At 41.6% G+C, this 22,599-nt stretch overlaps 3 protein-coding genes across 5 annotated transcripts; all 3 read right to left on the reverse strand.

Moving 5' to 3' along the window:
- Positions 1 to 439: 439 nt before the first annotated feature.
- Positions 440 to 6,330, reverse strand: casp3a (caspase 3, apoptosis-related cysteine peptidase a). The gene is made up of 6 exons (XM_030094574.1): positions 6,112 to 6,330; positions 5,678 to 5,817; positions 2,735 to 2,863; positions 2,456 to 2,631; positions 2,258 to 2,369; positions 440 to 2,169 (listed from the first exon to the last, which is right to left on the reverse strand). The coding sequence occupies exons 1-6, from the start codon at positions 6,174 to 6,176 to the stop codon at positions 1,940 to 1,942; spliced, it is 852 nt and encodes a 283-aa protein (XP_029950434.1). The 5' UTR covers positions 6,177 to 6,330; the 3' UTR covers positions 440 to 1,939.
- Positions 6,331 to 7,537: 1,207 nt separating this feature from the next.
- Positions 7,538 to 18,436, reverse strand: LOC115390406 (oxysterol-binding protein 1-like). 3 transcript variants are annotated; one of them, XM_030094265.1, is made up of 19 exons: positions 18,305 to 18,436; positions 16,651 to 16,823; positions 16,076 to 16,284; positions 15,802 to 15,964; positions 15,596 to 15,707; positions 15,309 to 15,507; positions 15,081 to 15,192; positions 14,909 to 14,966; positions 14,632 to 14,799; positions 14,303 to 14,548; positions 14,097 to 14,217; positions 13,813 to 13,916; positions 13,158 to 13,253; positions 12,554 to 12,738; positions 12,234 to 12,463; positions 12,044 to 12,082; positions 11,832 to 11,879; positions 11,066 to 11,104; positions 10,215 to 10,932 (listed from the first exon to the last, which is right to left on the reverse strand). In XM_030094265.1, exons 2-19 carry the CDS (start codon positions 16,782 to 16,784, stop codon positions 10,832 to 10,834), a joined length of 2,364 nt encoding a protein of 787 aa, XP_029950125.1. In that variant the 5' UTR covers positions 16,785 to 16,823; positions 18,305 to 18,436; the 3' UTR covers positions 10,215 to 10,831. The 3 variants fall into 3 exon arrangements, with proteins under 3 accessions (XP_029950126.1, XP_029950125.1, XP_029950124.1); XM_030094264.1 differs by having other exon boundaries at positions 14,903 to 14,966; XM_030094266.1 differs by lacking the exons at positions 10,215 to 10,932; positions 11,066 to 11,104; positions 11,832 to 11,879; positions 12,044 to 12,082 and adding an exon at positions 7,538 to 10,178 and having other exon boundaries at positions 14,903 to 14,966.
- An 800-nt stretch (positions 18,437 to 19,236) lies between these two features.
- On the reverse strand, positions 19,237 to 22,588 carry sart1 (spliceosome associated factor 1, recruiter of U4/U6.U5 tri-snRNP). Its single transcript, XM_030094046.1, has 2 exons — positions 22,421 to 22,588; positions 19,237 to 22,287 (listed from the first exon to the last, which is right to left on the reverse strand). The coding sequence occupies exon 2, from the start codon at positions 22,277 to 22,279 to the stop codon at positions 19,961 to 19,963; it is 2,319 nt and encodes a 772-aa protein (XP_029949906.1). The 5' UTR covers positions 22,280 to 22,287; positions 22,421 to 22,588; the 3' UTR covers positions 19,237 to 19,960.
- Positions 22,589 to 22,599: the final 11 nt, after the last annotated feature.

The following is a 22,599-nucleotide window of genomic DNA, read 5'->3' on the forward strand; positions in this document are numbered from 1 at the left end:
ATAACACAGATTAAGTTTCATAGATGGATAGACAGACTGGATGGGGACACGAGCCACAGATCACAAACTGCCACTCACACAGATGTAGCCTTTCAATTAAATTGTCACAGATTTTCAGTGTTTACCATTCAAGTCTCAGCTTTGACTTTCTATACTCTGAGCCTGCGAGTGAATCCAGGTTTAGATGCAGTGCTGCTGTGAAGGAGTGAAGTGAAGGGATCTGATGCCCAGCTCCATTTGGCCCTGAACCTCGGGATCTTGTGGCCCAGATCTTCTCACCTCCAGGCATGCCCGATCTGGAATAATCCCCCTCATTTACACTCGGGACAGTGTACACAAGTAGATTCTTTACCGTGTTTGTTGGGGTTGCAATTATAGCAGGTTTAATTACATTTGAAAATACGATCCACAAAAAAACAAAACAAGTTTCACAACCCAAAAAAGAAAAGTGGTCTTTATTTGTCAGAGAGGAAAAAAAAAAGCTTCACATCAATCTCAGTGTAGCTGCTTACAAAACAATGACGTCACAAAAAAGCCTATATATCACAAAATGCTCAATAATATGGCTTAAAAACAAGATTGTCAGCCAAGTCAACAATGAAGGATGATTCTGAACAGCACAAGTGGCAATTACAGCTTTTACTGTAAAAAAACACAAATTGTGCTTTATTTTTCTTGTAACCATACATATTGTTTGACTTCTGACTTGGCTGAGGCTCAGACATCGTCATGAATTAGGTCTAGATGACAAATTTACATTATTCAAGTGCAAGAAAAACCCTCCAATAATGGGTTTAAATCTGATTTGTTGCTCGGGGGAATTAAAGCCCATTTTGCCTTTAGAGGAGTGTTTAAAGAACATTATCTAAACTTGTTTTTTTCTCCACCTCACTACTCATCTGAATCTGTTCCGATTTCATTTTTCCCAAGGAAAAGGCACATCATCTTTAATGAAGCCAGAGATAAGATTTTCAGCTCCTGATTAGGAACAAAACACTTAAAAGCACCCATATACTAAAAGTTCACGCTTTACAAAAAGCTGGTGTAACGGAGTTCCACTTTTGAACGACATTAAGGTCTCGATACCTCAGATTCTTACAGAGCAAGTTCATCCAGCCATTTATCAACCACTAAAAGTTCCTACGAATAACTCAGACTTCACTCATGCATAGTTATGAAGCCTGTGATACAAGCGGCACTTCTCTCGAAGGCGGCCATGTTTACAAAAAAAAAAAGGACTATAAAAAAATAACAAACCCTGAATGTCATTAGCCAAAAAAAAAAAAAAAAAACAGCATGACATGATCCGTTAGAATGTGCTACATGACATTTTCCTCAACCGAGTTTAAATGACACTTTCATTTCAGATCTGTACAACTTATCCGATTCAGCAAATGGCTGGTCACATTTCAGCCAAGGAAAAAAAAAAAAAGCTCCCTTAACAACACATCGTCATCTTGATCAGAACCTAAAAGGTTCAATAAACCACTGGTGTATAAAAAAAAACAGACCACGGTGTTGCTGGAGGGGCAGTGAGCCCGTCTATGGTTTCATGATTATAAAACAAAGTGTGTTCAGATCAAACTGGCTCCAAGAGTTTTTCCCTGAAATGTGGATTGTGTAAACAGTGAAGAGGCATCTACTGGTAACACCTGTGAGCTTGGAAGTATAATGTCCATTACTGAAATATTATCTGAAGATTGAAAATAACCTTTAATTAAAAAAAGGTTAAATGTATATAAAATCAAACAAAAAAGGTATATGTTCTAGAAAAACACAGAAAGAACCTTAAAATGCCAGTCCTAGGAAATGTGACTGTAATATGATCTCCCAACAAAGACTTCAAGAGATTCCCTGTTAACTGTAAACTAAAAAAAACTTGCCTTCCTATTCAGAGAAGATTTTCCCAAGTGCATCTCCTCTGATGAGGACGATGACGTTAAGGAGAAAAATACATCTCTTTGGTCAGCATTGACACAATGCAGGGGATTTGTTTCTTTGCATTAAAGCCTGGTGAGTTGGACACAGACTCAAACTCTACTGCCACCTTGTGGTTGACTCGAGTCATGATGTGCAGGAGTTCCAGCTCTTTCCCGTATTTGCTGATCATTTCGCACAGAGATTGCATGAACCAGGACCCCGTCATCGTGTTTCTCCATGAGTAGTAGCCTGCATGCAGAGGAGTATGAAGTGAATACCAATGCAATATTATAAAGGAAAAAAATGTGTGTGAGGAGATCTGTGTGTTTAGATGTACCTGGAGCGGTAGAGAAGGCATACAGGAAGTCCGCCTCCACAGGGATCTTGGTTGGGCCGTCATCAATGCTGTCCGTTTCAATGCCAGGATCCAGATCAGTGCCTCTGCAGGCCTAGTTCACAACGTTCATTTGGAGGTTAGATGTTCCAGCAGAGCCCAAACTAAATCTATGCACTTACAGACAAGCTGGCACAATACCTGGATGAAGAAGAGTTTGGGCTTTCCCGCCAGCGACTTGCAGCGATCGCCTCGAAATAGCATTGTGAGGCGCTTGAGCTCGATGGAGCCGTCCGTACCAAAGAACACGCCCTCGTCTCCGTGACTCAGCAGAACGCAGATGAACGAGGCCGAGCGGCTGTGATCATCCTTCGACGCTTTAAAAACGGGGGGGGGGGGGGGGAAAAGTACAGATTAACACTGAAAGTCAAACAGACCCGCAGTATGAAGTTTAGTATCCAGAGTAAACATCCGACTTACCAGCAATTAAAACCTGCTTCAGCTGATCAACCGTCTGGTCGTTGTAAACTTTCACTTTATAACCAAACTTTGCAAACACCTTCATGGCGTTGGCTGCATCCACATCTGTACCATTTCGCTGATTCATGCCTTTAGGAAAAAAAAAACCCAACAGAGTTAAACAATGAAAAACAAAACACAAAATAAATATTTTTCTATTCAAAATGTACCAAACTATCTCACTCAACTGATACATAACATCTCATTATGTTTTTCAAATCACAGTAAAGTGTTGAAGTAAACTTTACAAGATGAACCAAACATGCAATACAGGAAAGGAACATATTTCATGCTCATGCACCGAGGGAAAGAAAAAAAAAAAAAAACATGTCCAACCAGCAGAAACCACATTTGTACTGCTGTTTCACGCCACATATTTTCTGAATTCTTAGTATTCGATGACCTGATGAAAAACTCCACCCAGCCTCAAACAGAGTGTGGATAATAAAATAATGAAGGTGGAATTCCATCTATCTGTTTACTGTCAGAACATATTAGTTCTGAGCCTCAGTTCTCCTGCAGGTAACCAACACCTGTGCGTTTCTCACAGTGACGAGCCTCATTCTGCTGACGTCACAAAGTATTCTTGTCATAAAAACACAAACATGCAACAGAACAAATGCTTGAAATGTTTTAGAAAAGATCTTTTCCTCACAGCATTTCAAATCAGTAATACACAACTGAAATGGTCATTGCTTTTTCATTTATTCTACATTAATATCTTATAACCGTAGGATTTATGCTTCTTTATTTAAATAACTGTGACAATTAGAACCACTGTTGACTTTGACTCATAAGCTACGGTTTCACAATTTCTATGACATTATGGGAAAACCTAAACTTTTTTTCTTCCCCCCAGTGCACTTCATTCATTGTAAAATGGAGAACATCAGTTATTCCACTTATGGGCATCAATAATACCTCAGTAACTTTAAAACAGTCAACAGAGCTGCAACCAGCCAGGTTTGTTTTGCAATCATAAAAAAAGGCACCACGACAAAACCATTACACAGTTTCTAACTACAGCAACACTGCCACGAATATCAACTCCAGTAATAATAAAAGCCTCAAAGTTGTTCATGATCATGCATGTCTCTCTTTGAACTGCTGTCACTGAAGATGATTTGATTCTTTGCTACTGAATTGTGGAAATGTTTCTTTACAAAACTTGTAAAACATTCCTGCTGTGCAGGTTTTAGGCCATCTTTTATTTTTACTTGCACCACAAAGTAACTTGACAGTTCACCCAGAAATACACAATATTTCTATTAAAGCACAAATCTCAATAATAATAAAAGTGAACCAATACAAGACCGCACAACACACCTGTGCCACGATTCAATAATCATAATGTGTGACACAGGAATGCAGCTAAACACATGACACCATGAGTTCTGTTGCAGATTAAGTTTCAAAATAAGTAGTATTGGAATCAACGATTATCAAATGCAGAGTATAAATACAAGTATTACTGGTTTTAGGAAGAATATCTGGCTTTCTTGTCAATCCACTATTAAAATGAAGTAACGGCAGATCTGCAGCTATGGTAATGTGGAAGAACTTCACTCACACGGTAAACAAAGGAACACATGCTTAACAGCATGATGTTTAACCACATCATGTCATGTTCTTGTTCTTCAATCATAAAGCTTCATATTTACTGAGCAGTCATCTGTGCTCTCTTTAGGTCCTGCTGGACAGGTTTTAAAAACAGATGTCGGTAAAATGAGACCATCCCACAGCAAGAGCTGCTCTTCAGCTTCACGTTTACATTGTGCAAAATCCATAAAAGGCAGGACAGGACTACTTGTAGTTCAAGGTTATCAGGTTTCTGTAGACATCAAGCTATTATATCTTCAGAGAATCAATTTCTGATGCGGTTAAGCTTCATAACATGATAATGAACACTGTAGTTCTGTTGTGAGGCTGTGAACCATGACCATAAAGTTCAGGCTTTAGAACTGTTCAGAGTGAACTTCCCTGCTGATAAAACTGTACATGATGCACATCAAGAGAAACTACAATCCAGTACTGGACTGACATGGACGGAGTATCAGGTCACACTGCAAGTCTTCCTGGCGACACAAGCAGAAAGCCAGAAGCAAAACATTACTTGACTAAGATCCTCCAAAAAAATAATAAAAAAAAAAACTGCAAAATGAGATGCATAATCACCCAAAAAACGCTTCGCAAGTGATAAATACACAGAGACAAAATGGTTTTATAGGACAATTTAACAGATAATTGGTTAAAAGCTACTTCAATACACACTGAAGCTGAAAGACCAGACGGAAATGTGCATGACAACAATTAGAAACACCGAGACAACAACAGGCAGCGTCAGAGCTGCAACACCTGACTCCTAATAAAAGTTTCACCAGTCAACATTTGAGTCCATTAGCCTTGGACACTGATCTGCTTAGTTCAACCTATTGAAACATACACTTCATACCACATTCCCCACCTAGCATGATCCCACTTCCTTAATTTTAGGTAAACCTCAATGTTTACGAACTCGTGATCAGCCACCAGTAAGTTGTTTATGAAAAACACACAACACTGTCACGAGCCTGTTCCCTCCATCTCTAATCCAGTTACACCAGTTCCACCTAACAAACCTCACATGGCTTGGTGCATTATTCTCCAAATTTACAATTTAATTTATGTCTGGAAACGTGAAGACAGAGTTCCTGTATTTGGGCTGACCCACATTGCCAGCTTTTTCCCTCCAATATATAATCTACACTTCCAAATCATAAAAGACCTTGATGATAAGAGGTAAATATTTAACAGGCTTACAACTCTTTCAGTCAGGACTCTGTCACACGAGTGGCAACAGGATGTGGCGGTTCTGGCGCTTTTATTTTACGTGCAGTTTCGTTCTGAATGAGTGTGAGCGTTCACCTGTCCTCCTGTCGAAGTTCTTGTTGTTGATGATGATGCACTGGCCCATGCTGGGGAAGTCCAGGCTGTACCTGAAGCTGCGGGACTGGGACTTGGCATCCACGTCCATGGGGACAGAATCAGGCAGAGAGGCCGTGGATCTGAAGAAGGACGGCAGACCAGAAGGCGATTTAAGAGAGGTTAAATTATGTTCGTCAGAATAAAAAGGCTGGTGTGAATTACGGAAGTTTAACGGCGATTTAAAAGGCCTGCTGCAGTACATCAGACGCCCGAGAGTGTTTTAAAACTATTCAAAGTATATACAGCATTCCGAATAATGCATTTGGTCCCTTGATGTGACCAAATTGGAACATCGTTCTGAGCAAACCTGAACAGGAAACTCAACAATGAAGCGCTAGCTTTAGATAACGGTGCTAACAGCTACATCCACTCACAGCTGTCCTCCGTCCTGCTTCGCGTCCACGCAGTCCTTCTCGGGTCCGGATCCGTTCTCAGACATCTTCCCTCAAAGCCAGCTGATTTAAACGATGAGCCGGGGATGAAACTTCACGCCCTGCGGGCTGAAGCGCGCTCCCTGTTCGTGGATGAGGCAGCGGGTCCGGTTCACGCGCTAGCTGCGGTTGCGGCGACGGCCAAGTAAACAAAGGTGCTGATGTCATGGAGCGGAGACGCTCGTTTTATACACGGGGCGTGCCGTGCGGGAGGGGACTACAAGAGCACAAACTGACTGGGTCAGATCCAGAAAAACCCCCAAATATTACACAGAAACCTTCAACTGAAAATAATATTCAATATCATCTGTAGTTGTAATTCGTTTATTTTATTAGCTAACAGTTGAACAAATTAATACCACTTCATTCCAAAAGTACAGATTTCATCACTAAGGAGTTTTTTAGGTGTGATGCTGAAAGTGTAGTTAGAATTTCAATTCTGAGAGTAAACACTCAAAATTTATAAAGAAACGGGTCCAAGATGTGACTCTTGTACCATGTTACCTTTAATTCTTAATCCATTCATTCGTGTTCTACACCAGGGCTCCTGCGGTCTGGAACCAATCACAGCAAACTGCGAGTGAAGGCAGCATGTACCCTGGGCAACACAGAGGCAATTACACTTATACCAGCATTTTGGAGCTGTAGAGAATGACCAAAAGGCTAAACCACATTTGCGGATGATGAAAAAGGTGAGGTGAGAATGCAAATCACTATCCAACAGCACAGCTACCCTTTAAACTTCTTTTATTCTGCTGTTCATTATCTCCCTCGCAAAAATTAAAGAAATGTCAACCACGTGTTGACACTGCATATTAGTTCTCACAAATATGAAACTCAACCTCGTGATGTTCAAAACTGCCAGAGGAACTAACATAACTCCGCTCAGACTTACAAGCTTGACTGGTTTACCAGACCAAAATATTTCTGCGTGGGAAGGACAGATGGAAAATATTACATTGACATAAAGAAATATCACAAAACTAACAGAAACAACAAAACATTTAAGTTAAACTATACTTTAAAATATTAGGCAGTATAATGGCATTTTAAAGTGCATTGTATTTTGTGTTGATTTTACTTATGTACTTTTCTTCCAGTGCACACAAAGTTGTTCAAACAAGTGAGCCAAAAAAAACAAGTCAGTAAGACAAAGGATTTTTATATCATATAAAAAATAACACCAAATCTAATTTGTGAAATTTTCATTTAGACTTTTAATACCATCAAACTCTTACATGACCCTGCTAAAAACTTACAAAAACATGGGAACAAGTGAAGTATGTATTCAGATTTGAAATTTTAATTAAAAAAAAAGCAATCAAACAAAGGTGAACAGTTGCCAAAAGTCACAAAATAGCAAACTTTTAGAGGCCAAGGTCACCATGTTGACCATTTATTAGTTCAATCAAGTTGTAAATCACTCATGTACTGTTCTAAAGTGCAAGAACACCTTCAGTTTATTTAAGAAATGCGGGAAAACTGTAAGAGGGTGACAGTTTGCAAAGTGAAGACCAAAAAAAAAAAAAAGCCCACCACACATAGCAACAATGATAAAGTTACAAACAAAAGTTAAAAACACAAACACTGGGGATGGACAAGTGAAGCCAATATCTACAAGGAAAAAAAATGTGTTAATGACAACAGAAGAAGTAACTAACAGCTACATCTCAAAAACAATGAACAATATAGGAGAGTTCAGTTTGGGCAGTTTCCATATTCATGACATATAAACTAAAATATTAACAGCATATGAAAGTTTTGATTGTGACAATTAAGATCTCGAGTAAAAAAAAACAAACATCTGATCTGATTAATGCTTGATTTGTATAACTTTGAATTTTATAGACATTGAGGTTGAGTACTCATGTGGTGGCTCTATTTTACCAGTTGCCACAGTTTTTACAAAAGAAACCTCAATCATTTGCCATTTTATTCTAATTGTTTGAGATGTGGCTGTATGTGGTGAGAAAAAAAAACAAAACAATACAAGAGGGCGTGAAAAAGTGCATCATCGTCATTCGATTCTCCATCAATTCAACCAGCTGACAGAACAGTACGTCACTAAATATTATATACACACAGAAATCACACTATGTTCCAACACTATGTTTTGTTGTGTTAATTCCCAGTGTTCTCGTTTTAAGTACACTTGAATATAAAAACAAAATCTTTTGTTTCCATCAAAAACAACGTCCTCCCACTCACAACAAACAATGGACACAAATATGGAGGACTTGGGTTTTTGTTGCTTTGAACTGGCCTCACATTTCACGCACGAGTGGAGGCACTCTTATTGCTGTCTGTTAAAAATCGAGACCTGCAGCACACAAAAACTACAAAAACGTCTTCATCAAGATTAAAGCTATGATTGACGCATTTGAAGGAAACTAGAAGAGCAAAGCCCATTCGCCTGGTATTTTCCTTCACCTGCCAAATCATCAAGCCAGCAGAAACCAGCACTCGGTTCAGAGACACTTTGGAGCACAGCTTTTCCGCTTTCAGTTTAATCTCGAACGTTGACATAAATAACCCTGGGATTTGATGGCGAGCGGAATCGAACTAGTCGTCGGTGGTTACAAAAATACATCTGAAATTCACAGAGTTGGAGAGGCAGGGCGAACTCGCGGGAGCATTTCGAGAAGGAGTGCGTTACGCCGCATCGAACAGTAAGAGTTCATTCATCCGGCTGACCGAATGACCAAAGAAAAAAAAAAGGAGCAATAATGTTTCACAGCCTGGTGCAGGTCTATTGAGGTTCAGGTAACTCTAGATATTTATCACATGAAGTTTACATCACTTGTTTCTATGGGCAACACAATGGGGTGACATTGTTTATTGTTTCAGCGGTGGCAGTGATTGTAACCTTTCTTTTTTTTTTTTTTAATTTCTCACAACATATTTCCATCCTGTGAAACAACGTCAGATGTTAAATCACTCCCGTGTGAAGGCAGAGGTGCTGGCTGTAGACATTTGCTCAAACTTCTTGATTTCTAACACGTTCAGCCAACTGGCTGCCGAAAATGTCAATCGAATCTGAAACACGCCCCTCTACTCTGAAGAATATCACCAGAAAAGGAGAAATAGCACTCTGATGCCGTTTCACAGTCTTCTAAGATCAACGTTTCTTAACATGAACACTGCAGACCTGAAGGCTAATAAACCAGGTGGAGATAATCAATATAATCACATTTCAAAAGCCTCAATATCATATCTTTTTTGACAAGGAGTTGAAAGACTATTTGGAGTGTGAGAAAAACAAAACAAAACAAAACAACACACATATTTGAACAGATGAAACACAAAAACTTCAATAAAACATGAGGTACACCAACAGTATTATTGTTTGACTTTTGGGAAATGAAGCAGCACCACAAATCCCCAAGAATTTAAAAGGCAAAATTTGTGAGTGTGTCAGTGACACTGCAACACCGTTTCATTTGTCACTTAGTTTGACAAAAAATTCTGAATCTCAGAGCTTTTAATCTGTGAATTGAACTGTTATTGGGCTGCATGTGTGAACTGGGACAGACAGTGGTGTTGTGCAGGAAAAGCTCCAATGTACTTATTGTAACATAGTCAGAATCAGAAAAAAACAAAACAAAACAAAAAAACAATCACGTTAGGCATGTTTTCAAGATGAATTAATCCCTCTGACTACGTTGTGTTCACAATACGTACTCGACTGTTAGCCAGATGCAGCTGTAAAGGTTTTCATCGTTAGAGAGGCAGTGAAGACTAACCAGCTGCAATGTGACGAAGTGAGCAGTGTCTTTAATTTCAGGGTGAAGTCCAGGTGGAAGGTACGGACACTGACGAGAGGTTGATGTTCCTTACTTTACTCTTACAGCACTGATTTGGTGGAGATCAGAAGATATCGGGACACATGTCCCAGCTCCCCTGGTCCTTGGCCTCCCAGTAGCCCCCCTTGTAGACGTGCAGCGTCTCTCCGGACACCGGGTCGTCGATCTTCTCGAACCACAGGGCCTGGTAGTTGTCGGAGTGGGTGCCTAAAGGAAAACAGAGACGCTCTTAACTGGAAGCTTTAGCGATCTGGAGAGAGGGCGAAGAGTCCACTGAGCCACATCAGCTCAGTTAAGAAGACGTCAGACCACAGAGAAGCAAGCATTATAAAATCACGTGACCTTCAGGTGAACCTTTAGACAAAAAAAAAAAAAAAATGGGAAATAAGATTATTCATGAGCACAGATCCTCTTCTATCATGTAAAAGATGGAGCACAACAGACTGATTACACAATCACAACTAACGCTTACTGTTCAGAACTACTGCACATTACTCTGATTAGCAGATAAACGCTCCACTAAAACACTACAGTGTGAATGCTGGCCGTCAGCAGCTACTCTCCTATGACAGAATCTAAGGTTGTGTTCACACTTGTGAGGTTTCGTGCTCAACAACAAATCAGAAACATTAGTGGTATCGTCAGTAGCAGCAATGTCACAAGAGTTCCGTTGACTCGAACCAAGTGTGAACACACTCCGAGTCACGTGACGACAGACTACAGGAGGGGTGTTACTTGCTTTTGGCCGGCGCTCCATAAGGACCCTCTTTGCCTTCCACTGAGAGAGAGCAAGTTGTACAGGTGGTAAAGAGGGAAATTACAAAAGTTGAACAGTTTTTTTTGGGAGTCTAAACTAGATTCTACAAAGCTGCTAGAACTGTGATATGATACAACTGTATGTTTGTTAAATTATGGTGAAAATACTTGCTTAGATAAGGGGAGAGTGGAGGTCCGTTAGGGGCTGGAAAAGACAGAATGAAGGATGACTCCTCAAACAAAAGACAGAAAAGAATGAGAATGATGTTTAAAAAAAAAAAAAAGAAAGAAAGACAGATAGAAAAAGAAACTGAAAAGAATGTTAAGGGGCTACTTGCATGCAACGGGTGTGTGAGGGGGAGAATCCTCTGTGTCAGCTGAGCAAATCCGAGCACAGCAAAAGACATCAGTACACAACTCAAACACGATCCGAGATCCACACAATTCGCTTAACAGTTTAAAGGTGCTGTGTGTCGGATGAGAAACTCGACATTCTTTCAAAACATGACAGCTCATTCGGGGAACTGTAGCGTTTACGTTTTCCAGTTGTACTATAAATGACAGTTATACACACTACAACAATAAAGCTTTACGATATTTGTGATATACGCTTTAACAAATTGGTCTTAAAAAAAACAACCAAATTCTGAATGAGCAGAGTTTCCAAAGAGAAAACATTAAATCTCACACCTGACTGAGTGTCAGTGAAAACCTTACAGAACTTTTCACTTCCTGGTTTTCATTTGGCAGGGGAACAGAGCATTTTTCTGTTTTAAATACAGTAGTTGTACAGAGTGGAATTCATGAACGCCGCAAGTCGAAACACATTTTTGGCTTCAAGCAAACATTTTTCCTCCATGTGGCGAGAATAGAGGACTGAACGTAACACTGTAAAGAGCCAGGAGAGTATTTCCTCGGCCTAAAAGCTGATAACACAGCAGTTATAATGACTGAATTAGAAGTATAAAAAAAAAAAAAGATTTTGAACTTCTAACATTATAAACAGAGGGTAATTGTTGGTTATTCCTTAATTTATAGTGCCAAATGCAACACAGAGCACCTTTAAAATGTTCACTTCGTGTTAAACTGTGACTTGATACTTGCTTTCATCAGAAACCTCACTCGCTTCCGTGGCGGTCTCAACTGTTTCAGCTAAAATAGAGTAGAAAGGGATGAAGGGGAACTTTAAAATGTGAAAATGTTAAGATGAGTCAAATCATTAGTAGACAAGACACAAGCAGTGTGGTGATCTTTGATTTCAGAGTGAATGGAAAGTGGAGGTCAGCGAGAGAATGAGCTCAGAGAGCAGTACTTGCTTTTCAGAGACGAGTCATTCATTGAATCCTCAGTGACAGCTTAGAGATGAAACAGGGATAAGCAGACAAGGGACAGCAAAGACAGACACAGTGGGGGGAAAAAAAAACATGAATGGACAGAAAAACTAATGAAAACACAAAATAAAGAGAAACATCAAAGCACGGCAGCTTTGTTTCCTTCCTTTCCTACCTTCCTCGGGCGAGCTCGCTGCTTTGACGGCCTCCCTTTCCCGCTCTCTGCGCGTGGTGCGCTGTTTCTCTTCGAGCCTCTGCTTCTCTGCGTTCGCCTCGTCCCACCTGCCGTCCTCCATTAATCGCTGGTCGGGGCGTCTTCGACTGTCCGTTGGAGCCACTCCGTCTTCAGATTCATTAAGCGTCAAGGCCAGGGAGGAGAAGAAATACATGTTCTCCGCTCCCTCCCTGTGAACAAATCACCATAAAATATTCAAAAGTTAAAACTGCAGATCATCACAACACACATTATTTCCGTCGTATGAAGGAAACACTTACGGTAAAGGGTTCTTTCTCCAGATTTCTTTGGCTTTGAGGGTCTGATACACCGTCCGCTGTTTGCCTTCAGTGCCGTTCTCGCCTTTACTGCTCTGCATTATTCTGGAAAACTCCATTTTCTCATCCCACGTTCCTGACAGCACGTAGTGAGCCTTCCCGTCCTTGTCAGTTACGACTCCTGTTACCTGGGAGGAGTATGAAGGAAGTATGAACACGATTCATGACGATGCTCTCAGTGGTCGGAATTAATCAAGCTCAGGTCAGTGGGGAGTCATGACACCAACAGGTCCCTGCTAGAGGACAAATACAGAGGTGAACACTGAGGGCAGCTGGAAGGACTGATAAGAAGAAGGCAAGAACATAAACCATTACAGTAAAACAGATTTTAGATGAGAAACAAAATCTAACATGTAACAGCAACAACAACGATGTTGCGCACAGACATAAATAGATTCAGGTGGATTCTCTGCAGAAATGACAAGCTTCTGTCTCCACTTACATTACACATCTTTGGAAGTGATTTATGTAATCAATACCATTGTGTAAAGAAAACGTTACTTGTGGAGGCAAAGATCAAAATGCTGTATTGGAAGGGGCCACTCACCTTTCTTGGTACATCTCTGGAAAAATAGCTGTAAGGAGCAAACTTGAGGTGGCAGCGATCTCCTGTCTTGTGGTTGATCACGTCTATTTCTCCAGACTGGCTCCCAGCAATGGAAAGGGAGAAACAAAAAAAAAAAAAAAAAATACAAACGCTTAAAAGAAGCTACTGTATAAGCCGATCAAAATATACTAAAGTACATTAAAATATAAAATGAAATTAATGTATAAAGTAGTATCAGATGCAAATGTATATTTAATTCAATGTTTTGGAAATTTAGAAAACACGTGATTTTTTTTTTTTTTTTTAAAAAGTGCTGTATTTATGAGTACTTGAGTGAGCGAGCCAGTGAGCTAGCTTCAGCTCATTCAGGTCTGGTAAATACAGCATTCTGTCTGTCTGCCTGTCCGAGGTTCAATCACAAACATGACAGGTGGACAAGTAAAAGGGGACGGTAGAAAAAAAAAAAAAAAAAAAAACAGGCTGGAGCTTTGTGTAATTACAAACGAAAAACGAAACCTGCCAAAACTCTGAGGAACTCTAAGGAGACTGAAGAAAAACAGGGTCTTTACAAAAAGAACTGGAATTACCTCTATTTTACAGATTGCACCATTAAAGTGTGCTACTTTATCCAACAAATTGTCAGTGGCACGATTACCTGATCAATCCATAATTTCCCAACAATTATGTTGTGTACTGTTGTGGTCACTTTTTTCCAAGAGTAGTGATTTTCGCTCTTATCAAATATACACTGGATCGACCCTGGAGACAGAGGAAAGAAGGGTCACATGCCCCTGAAGAAAAACTCACCCCACACACTCCCGACTTAGAAATGATGAAACACGCTATTTAGGTGACATTTGAAAATAATAGAAGAGAGGATGTAGGGACCAAAAACATGATTGTGAGTCATAATTACCCCCAAATTACACAAACACTCACCCAAGGGCATGATGGAGAGGTATTTTCCTCTGAACTTGCTGGCCAGAGTGATCTCCTGTCTGAGGGTCCAGCCCTTCTCTGAGATGGCATGGTGAGCAGCGGCAGGCGGGTGGTGACTCACCTGAGGGGGTCACAGAGCGACAGCAAACTCTAAATGTGGTCATTTTTACTGTAGAGAGGATGTTTCATGATAAATATTGCTCTACCTGTTCACAGAGAGAGCGGTAGCCACAGTCTCGGAGTCGATCCAGCTCAAAGGTTTCTCCCAGCAGTGGGTTGAAGGGCTTTCCTGTGCGGTGAACCGTGGTGGAATAGGACGACACTGTGAAAGCTGCCACATAGCACATCTGCTCCAGGGAGCTCTGACACTTCGCCCCCTTATCCAGGAGCTCGAAGTACTCCAGGTCTTCAGACAGGCGCTGGAGCATCGACAAGGGTTCATTGAAGTTCACCTGGAAATAAAATACATCTAAGTTTAGTTACTTCTGATCAGACACACACACACAAAACAAATTCACAAGTATCAGTTTCTTACAGGCATGGGTATTTTTGAAAGCTCCTTTCCAATACAGTTCTTCATAATGCTCCAGAGATTGAGGTAATAGTTGGGCTTGTCCGGGATTCGAGTTCGTCTTTGTCTGACCGGTTCAAGCTCCAGAGGCTGTGGAGATTCTGGATTGGATGCCAAAGACTGTTCATCGAACTGATGGAAGAAAAAGAAAAACATCAAAAGATCAGGCGCCATCAGCAAGTTAGCGATCCGATACAAAAACAGAGGCAGCTTGGAAGAACAAAACTTAACACACGTTTACCGACTGGTCGTCCATTCCGATCTCACTGCTGAGTCCACTCACGTTGCTGCCAGATCTCCTGAGGAACAAAACAGGAGAAGACACGGAGACGATATAAAGCAGAACACAAGACGGCAACACAGTGAACCAACAACCACAAATAAGAATCGAAAATGGAAAAACTGTGAACAACCTGTGATACTTGGGATCAGCAGGTATCGTAATAAATTCAGCTGGGTCCTCCATAGCATCAAAGAACTCATTTTCTTCATCCTCATCACTGGCGTCTCCTTTTCCTGACGCACCTAACAAACAGGAAGAATGAGAACTGAAAAGCTCAGCTGGCTTCATCTGGTTAACTGAGGTTAATGAACCACGGGATGAAGAGATCCAAGTTGAGTTTTTTTGAGGATGAGTTTACCTTTATTAGCTAAGTTTGGATTGCTAAGTGAAGGAGCCAGAACTGTGGCTCCTCTGAAGGCTCTTTCCAAGTGGTTGTGCTGCTTAGCGAGCTGCTCCAGGGTCTCCTCCAGCCGTATCCGCTGGTCTCTTTCAGTCTGTAAGGCCTTCTGCCAGCGCTTACTGTGGGTCTGGGCCAGTGACAGGAAGTCTCTACAAGCCTTTGAAGACCCAAACAGAAACATATCAGCAAAATAATCCAGAGCAGGAGTGATTTGTCCTCCTGACTGACTCACACTGATAACTTACATTTATCATGGCGTTGGAGGTGATTCGAAACAGTGTGGCCCTCTCTGTGACTTGTCGGAACTTTTCCCCCATGTCACCTCCAACACGAATCCCCTCCAGTTCTGACAAAGACCTGCATTTGTTGAATAAACAAATGAATAAATGAGAATGTGGAAAAATGACAGTTGCAAGTAAATCCCTGGGATTTTTTTTTTAGTGATCAATACCTTTGGAGGGCGGACCCATGCTTCACAATGAGATCATTGCAGGTGCTCAGGTCTTCCACCTTGCTACTGAGGGTGCGCAGCGTAGACTGTATTTCTGAGTTGCGGGCGCCTCCACCCTGTCCTGAGGTCGGGGGGACTGCAGGACACTCATCACCCGAGTCATCTGAGACAGGAGACAGTGGAAATAATGATTGTTGCCTGCTTTGCAATCTACAAAGCCATCGCTGCAGATTGTAATGTATTATTCTTTATGTTCCACAAACATTTTTCTCACCAGATTCAGCCTGCATGTGAACAGCTTTTGCCTTGGCGAGTTCCAGGGCAGTGATCCATCGCTGGCGCTCTACTTCTGAGTTTGCCTTCAAGTGATAGGTCTGTGCCCCTCCGTTGGAAATAACAAAATTGCACGAGTCCTCCACAACAATGTTTGCTGTGGCCAAGTTGATCGTGCCTCGACATGTGTGACCCATTTCAGCCTGGGTCCTAACAAGAGAAACAGCGTCACACACTTTGATTCCTTATTCTTTGAAGTGGTAATACACTTGACACATAAATATGAAGCGACTGGCAGAGAATTCTTGCTTAGCATATGTAAGTTTAATAGAATATATAATGTATTTGTTTTTTGGTCACTGTCAATCTCTCAATTCTGACACCAAAATCAGCATTAATGCACAAGTCTCATTGGTACATGCCAAGTTAGCTGGGGGTGAAATCAAACAAGTAAAAAAAGTTCCTTTCTATATCTATCGGGATTATTTATACATAACAAACTTCAGCTACAAGCTCACTTCATCACCATCTGCAGGGCTACTGCCCCATAGCTTGATACACATCATCATAACATACCTATAATAAGAGAGCAGTCCATTGCTGAGAACAAACCACCGTCTCTGGTAACCTTTTATGTAGTTGGTCCATTTGAAGAGCCAACCTTTGTATGTGTCTCCAGGGGTCGGAGTAGGTGGTTTAGGTTCTGCCATTCTGCTAACCTGAGGTTTCACTGGGGTAGATGTTAGAGCCTGCGCATTGAACAAAAACAAGATAGAAAGAGTTACATTTCAGTGTCTGGTGTGGTTCAGCTTGCTGTGATTCATGAACATCTGACGCATACCATGCAGATCCTCATGACATTACGCTTGATTTACCTACCAAAGATAATTGTAGTACATATCAATGCTATAATAGCAGTGATAGATCAAATAATACATTAAGTGTTGGTTCTACAGGTTACCGAAGAAACTTGGTAAAAGGGATAGCTGGTAAAATCTTGTTAAAAATATTACACTGCTCACGACTGATTTGGGTCAAACTGAAATTACATAGAAATAGCAGGTGTGTGACTGAGGCTGTCAGAATCTAGTTGAATTGCATTCTGAATGAAGAAAGATCATCCAAACTATATGTTACAAATAAAACAAAGCAGATAAGAAAAGCATGAGAATGTGAATAAAGAAAAGCTTACTTGAGATAAAGGTAATTAAATAAGAAAAGTCGATCGTTTAATGGAAAGGGTGGGTAAATAATACTGTTTTAAGTCCTGGTTTAAAACAAGTGAGTGTCTCAGCAGTCCTCAGGCATTCAGGAAGTTTGGTCCGCAGATGAGGAGGAGAGCAGGAACTAGAAAGTGCTTCATCTTGTTTGCTCTGACTCAGTATACTGAATCCGCCTCTTCCTGGGGACCTCAGTGAGCTGGATATTTCATATTCCATAAGTAAATATGACATGTGACATGTGTTAAGGCCCAAGACCATTCAAAGTTTTATAGACAAGAAGTGAGACTTTGAAGCTAATCCCTGTGCAGTGGCTGCCTGTGTGCAACAGCAGAGAAGTCATGTGAGACAGGTAGTATCGCTAGCTTGATGATTGTTATGAGGCTGAAGTCCGAGAATTACATTGCAAAAAACAATAATGACATCGAATGATCTGACATTGGGCTGCATGTAACTCTGCAAGGATGTTCAAAACACGGCCGGCCATCTTCAGCACTCAGCTCCATGCATCTACTATCTACTTGTTGACACGATAATGACAAGTAAACAGTCTGTTTACGAGCCAATTCCTCACACATCAAAGCTCCTTAAAACTCTGTCCGCTGTTTCGGATTAACTGGTTTCGCTGTTAACTGGTGACCGACTTCATTTAACGTCGTTCATTACGGCTAGTCACATCAGATGTAAAAAACAGGACAGAGATCTGCATCGATCGTGGCGAATGCATTTCCAATAAGGTTTTAAAGCGTCATACCTTTGGCGAGTCTTTTTTTTAAAAAACGCATCAGCGAGATACGCCGAAAGACAACGGTTACCATTTGACAGGGAAACCAGTTAATCCGAAACACCGCCACTAAGCCCGCAGCTAGCTCAACAGCGTCCTGAGCAGAAACCCGAGCTGACACGTCGCAGACGCCTTCAGCGAGCGCTTCCAGCTCCGCAGCTCTCTCCGCTCTCCTCCGTCCCACACCCAGAGACATGACACGGTGACATGAAGCTGCAGTACTCACCTTTCTGTGGACATGTCATGTGAGACGAAGAGATGATCGCTGGCTAGGAATAGCTCTTGCTAACTCTGCTACAGGTTGTGCGACACAAAACAACGGCCGACTGGCACTTTGATCTGTTTGCATGGTTCCGCTGAAGCTCGGTGACCCTGTTGCTGCTGGTGCAGAATTTTTTTTTATGATTTCACGTTTTATTACTTTTACTTTGACCACGAAAAGTCCCTTTGGTTTAATTACGCTTGTTTTAATAAAGTTGAAAAAAAATTCAAATTAGAAATGCAGATTAACAATTGCTTGAAAATTAATCTTCAATAAATCTAGGTGTTCAAAAGAAACTGAGAATAACAAAAGTTTAAGCCAAAAAAATTCAAAAATACATTAAGTATAATAGCAAACACCTTTATTTAACCTAGTGTATTAAAAATCTGTTGATTAAAGTAATTGTAATATTCAATAAAAATAACAATTTGAGGATATTTTATTTCAGTCTGTTCAGTTGCTTCCAGTGTAAGCTTAAAATACTAGATCAGAGCTTTGCAACAAATTTGTAGTGCTTTACATGTCATCTTGATTTAATAGTAAAACCAAAACATCTTATGCAGTTTAATCTTTTCCTCAAAAAAATGACTAAGTCCTTGTTGCTACCAGGATTTCCCCATAAATTTACAGATTGGCCCTCTAACCTTATAATCAGCCTTTTGTAAAATGTGCATTTTCTCCCACAGTCCAAAAACTTGTAATTGCTTGCAACAGTGAAAGTGAGTGTGTATGGTTGACGGTCTCTGTGAGGGATTGTAACCTGTCCAGGTCACACCTCGTCTTCAACTCGTTCCACCTGGGATCAGCACCAGCACCCCTCGACCCTGAAGACTGTTCCAACATGGATTGATGGATGCTACAACCCGGCTATTTGCATCTCATTGGTGATGTGGTACTAAAATAATCAACACGTTCTTCAATATATATTTTTTTTTTGGTGCAATTTCCAGTAGTAATTCAAAATAACTAAAATGACCAATGTATACATCAGAAGAGTCAACAAGTATGAATATTGAATACAAATCACATCTAGACTGTTCCAGAAAAATTCTATAAACACCCATTATGTTGTTCTTGATTATAAAACAGTAAAGCTTCTGTCTTAAATGTCATATGCAGATCGCGACTTTCAGTTCACATTTTTGAGAAATCAAATTTTCACAACTTTTTCATAAAAGTTATCTTAACTCTGCATCTCCTGAATGTGTTTTCTGAGGCGACTTCTTTTTACATTAACTGTTATATTAGGATGGTTGTAAAGATTTAATTTAATCCAATAGTCCATCAACACCTGCTAATTTAAAATAACTATTGACAAAGTTATACATTTGCAAATGCCAGCAATCAAAATTTGCAAAAACAAACTGCAGTTTGACTTAAACACATCTCATAGTGAAAACAGGTGGAGTCTGAAAAGAATAAATCTCCAGCTTATACATTTTCAGCACATAAAACAATTCTTCTCTCTTGCATTAATTTTATTGAACAATCACTTTAACAGAACAATGACAATTGTGTAAGCTATGCAAATTGCTATTGCCAACACTTCAATTTAAATGTGAATGTGAGCATTTCTCAATGTGTTTGCCTCTCCATGAAACCTGATACATGTTCCCGCACTTATTTTGTAATGGTGTTTGCGTTCATACTCTTTCCACTCCCGCTGAGCACAATGTACGGTGTTTTCTGAGACTTCTGCTTCTCTTGAAGCAAGGCCACAGTCCCCAGGGGAGTGTCGCTGCTGCTCATCTTCTTCAGCAGTGCCTCTTCCTCCAGCTTTTTCATCCTCCTCTCCGTCTTCATCTTTCCAGAGCCCTTCCCGTGGAATCGATGCGACAGCTGCCTGAAAGCTTCTTTCGGTGTGAGTTTTCTCCCAGACTCATCCACATACTCGATCTTAACATCAGGCTTATAGCCGTCTTTCTCCTTGAAGTCTTGCGTGAAGCCTCTGTATTCTTCCCTGCGACTGTACTTGTCGTCGAAGCCCATCTTGTCCTCGATGCAGTAGTTGTCGTTGGGCAGGGCGCCTTTTGGGGCTTTGACTCGAGCAACCTTCTGCATTTGAGTGTCCAGCAGACCTTTATTTTTGCACAACAGCAAGGCAGCAGCCAGGCCGGAGTTGACGATGGGCTCCTCGTCCAAAATGGTGGCGGAGGCTGTGGAAAAATCAGGCTGCTTTTGTTCTTCATCCAGGTTAACGGTGCTCCAGCCAACATTTTCATCCATTTCGGAATCTGAGTCTCCGGCATCGTCTTTCTCTTCCTCTTGCTCAAAGTCCATAATATCCTCCTGGTCCTCTCTGTTGCCTGACAGTCCATAAGTGGGAATGTCACCCAGCGTTCTGCAAAACTCTGACGTGGCATTGAAAACAATGTTGTTCCTCCTCTCAGGGTCATTTTCACCGCCGCCTTTGTCAAGCCTTTTAATCTGCTCTGCCACTTTCTCCCCAGAGTCTTTGACGAGCTGCTTCTGCTTCAGCTTCCTCTGCTTCTCCAGCTGTTTCTGCAGCTCCTGCTCTGCCTCGTCCTCCTCGATGCCGACTGGGTCAGGAGGTGTAAAGTCCTCTTCATCGCTGATGTCCATTTCAGCCATCCTGATGTCGTCAGACATTTGAGGGGCATCTTGTGGGAGTTTGGTCTCTTCCAGCTGAACTTGTTCGACACCTTCCTCCTCCAGCTGTTTGCGGCCTCTGCCTCGAGACCTGGAACCGAAATCAGAGCTGCGAGTGTCGTCGACAAGCTCTTCTGCAGTTGAGAGTTTGTCCTTCTTCCTGATCTTCTTCACGCGTCTTTTTGTCTTTTTGAAGCCCACCATTTCCTGGGGTGTGAAATACTCTGAGGCGAGGGAGAGAGAAGGCATTTCCAGGGACTGAGCCTGATTGCGGAGCCTTTCTTTCATAGCCTGCAGCTCTCGCTCACGCTCCCCGTCAGCAAAGCCGCCTGTGCTCAGTCGGAAACTCTTTTTCTTCTCCCCTTCAATCTCTTCATCGTACTTTGACAGCACAGAGCGTGATTTAAACGTCACCATGTCATCCACACTCTCCTCCTCTTCATACGGCTTGTAGTCTGGCTTTTTCTTCTTTAACTCCACATTCTTCTCTGCTTTTTCCTTGTCGACGAGCCCCACGTTCACAAGCACATCCTCTTTCTCCTCAAGTACACCTTTGTCCTCCAGGGTCAGGATGACAGTCTGGCCCTCGTTGAAGGATTCCACCTTGTGCTGCACCTTCAGGCCCTTTAGGTCTCGGGATGTGTATGCAAACTGTTTGGTTTGTGCAAATTCCTCCTCCACCAGATTGCTGACGCCAAACTCTTCATCCATCTCCTGCAGAAGCTTAGCTCTCTTCTCGGCCATTTCCTTCTCTTTTGCCATCTTTCGGCTCCTCTCCACCCACTCGGCTGCATCCAGATCTTCGTCTTCACCTAGGGTTTTGACTTTTCCTAATTTCTGATTGAGGAGGCGTTTCTCTTTAATGGCTGCAAGCTTTTCCTTCATCTCCCTTTGTTGCTGGATGACAACAGGATTGATGGTCTCAGCCACGATCGGCTCCTCTTTGGTGCCGAGCTCTTTTTTATTCTCATTTAACTCGAGGGGCTTCAGGCCCAGCTTTGCTCTGAGCTTGTTGGTTTCCTCAATGCTGAGAGACGCATCTCCGCTGGCGGACTGAGGCCCCACATCTCCACCGCCTTCCTCATATCCAGCATCTACTTTCTCCTTCTTTACTCGGGGCTCACCGGCACTCCTGTCAGATTTTCCGCGGGGCTCTCGCCTGCTCCTCTCCCTGGACCTGGAGCGTTTTCGTTTGTCTTTATCCCGATTCCCGTCTCGGTCAGACGTCTCTCTCTCTCGCTCCTTGTGGCGATGTTTCTTGTGTTCTCGGCGGCGATCCTCAACCTCCTTGTCGCGGCTCTTTTCCTTATGTTTCTTGGACGATCCCATTGTTACAACTGCAAATCAAGACAGAAGTGGATTTATGAGTCGTTCTGGTTGTTGACACTGAGGCGGCGGAATTAGCTTTCTTGTGCTAACTAGCTCACGTTAGCACAACAGGCTAACTGGTTAATCGACGACACAACTCACAGAGTGCGAAGGCGCGGATTCTCTCGTAGTCCAATAACAGTGTAAGTCCCAAAGTGTTGTAGTTGCTGTGTGTTTTCTTCGCGGTGGTTTAATGAAGCACAGAACTCCGACTACTTGATCCCTCCACGACGCACACTGAACGACTGTTAGATTCTGATAATACACTTCCTGTTTTCCAA

The sequence above is a fragment of the Salarias fasciatus genome, chromosome 6 (assembly GCF_902148845.1).
Source record: "Salarias fasciatus chromosome 6, fSalaFa1.1, whole genome shotgun sequence".
In the NCBI taxonomy this organism is placed as follows: Eukaryota; Metazoa; Chordata; class Actinopteri; order Blenniiformes; family Blenniidae; genus Salarias; species Salarias fasciatus.

What these genes read in the sequence shown, in the direction of transcription:
- LOC115390406 (XM_030094264.1), bottom strand. Translation starts at nt 16,784, where the DNA reads ATGGCAGAACCTAAACCACCTACTCCGACCCCTGGAGACACATACAAA. An exon ending in CATGGGTCCGCCCTCCAAAG is followed by an intron (nt 15,708 to 15,801) that starts GTATTGATCACT and finishes CAACAAATGCAG; the next exon opens with GTCTTTGTCAGAACTGGAGG. An exon ending in CCCTCACACACCCGTTGCAT is followed by an intron (nt 10,933 to 11,065) that starts GCAAGTAGCCCC and finishes TGTCTTTTCCAG; the next exon opens with CCCCTAACGGACCTCCACTC.
- sart1 (XM_030094046.1), bottom strand. Translation starts at nt 22,279, where the DNA reads ATGGGATCGTCCAAGAAACATAAGGAAAAGAGCCGCGACAAGGAGGTT.
- casp3a (XM_030094574.1), bottom strand. Translation starts at nt 6,176, where the DNA reads ATGTCTGAGAACGGATCCGGACCCGAGAAGGACTGCGTGGACGCGAAG. An exon ending in GAAGCAGGTTTTAATTGCTG is followed by an intron (nt 2,632 to 2,734) that starts GTAAGTCGGATG and finishes CCGTTTTTAAAG; the next exon opens with CGTCGAAGGATGATCACAGC. An exon ending in CCAAACTCTTCTTCATCCAG is followed by an intron (nt 2,370 to 2,455) that starts GTATTGTGCCAG and finishes GTTGTGAACTAG; the next exon opens with GCCTGCAGAGGCACTGATCT.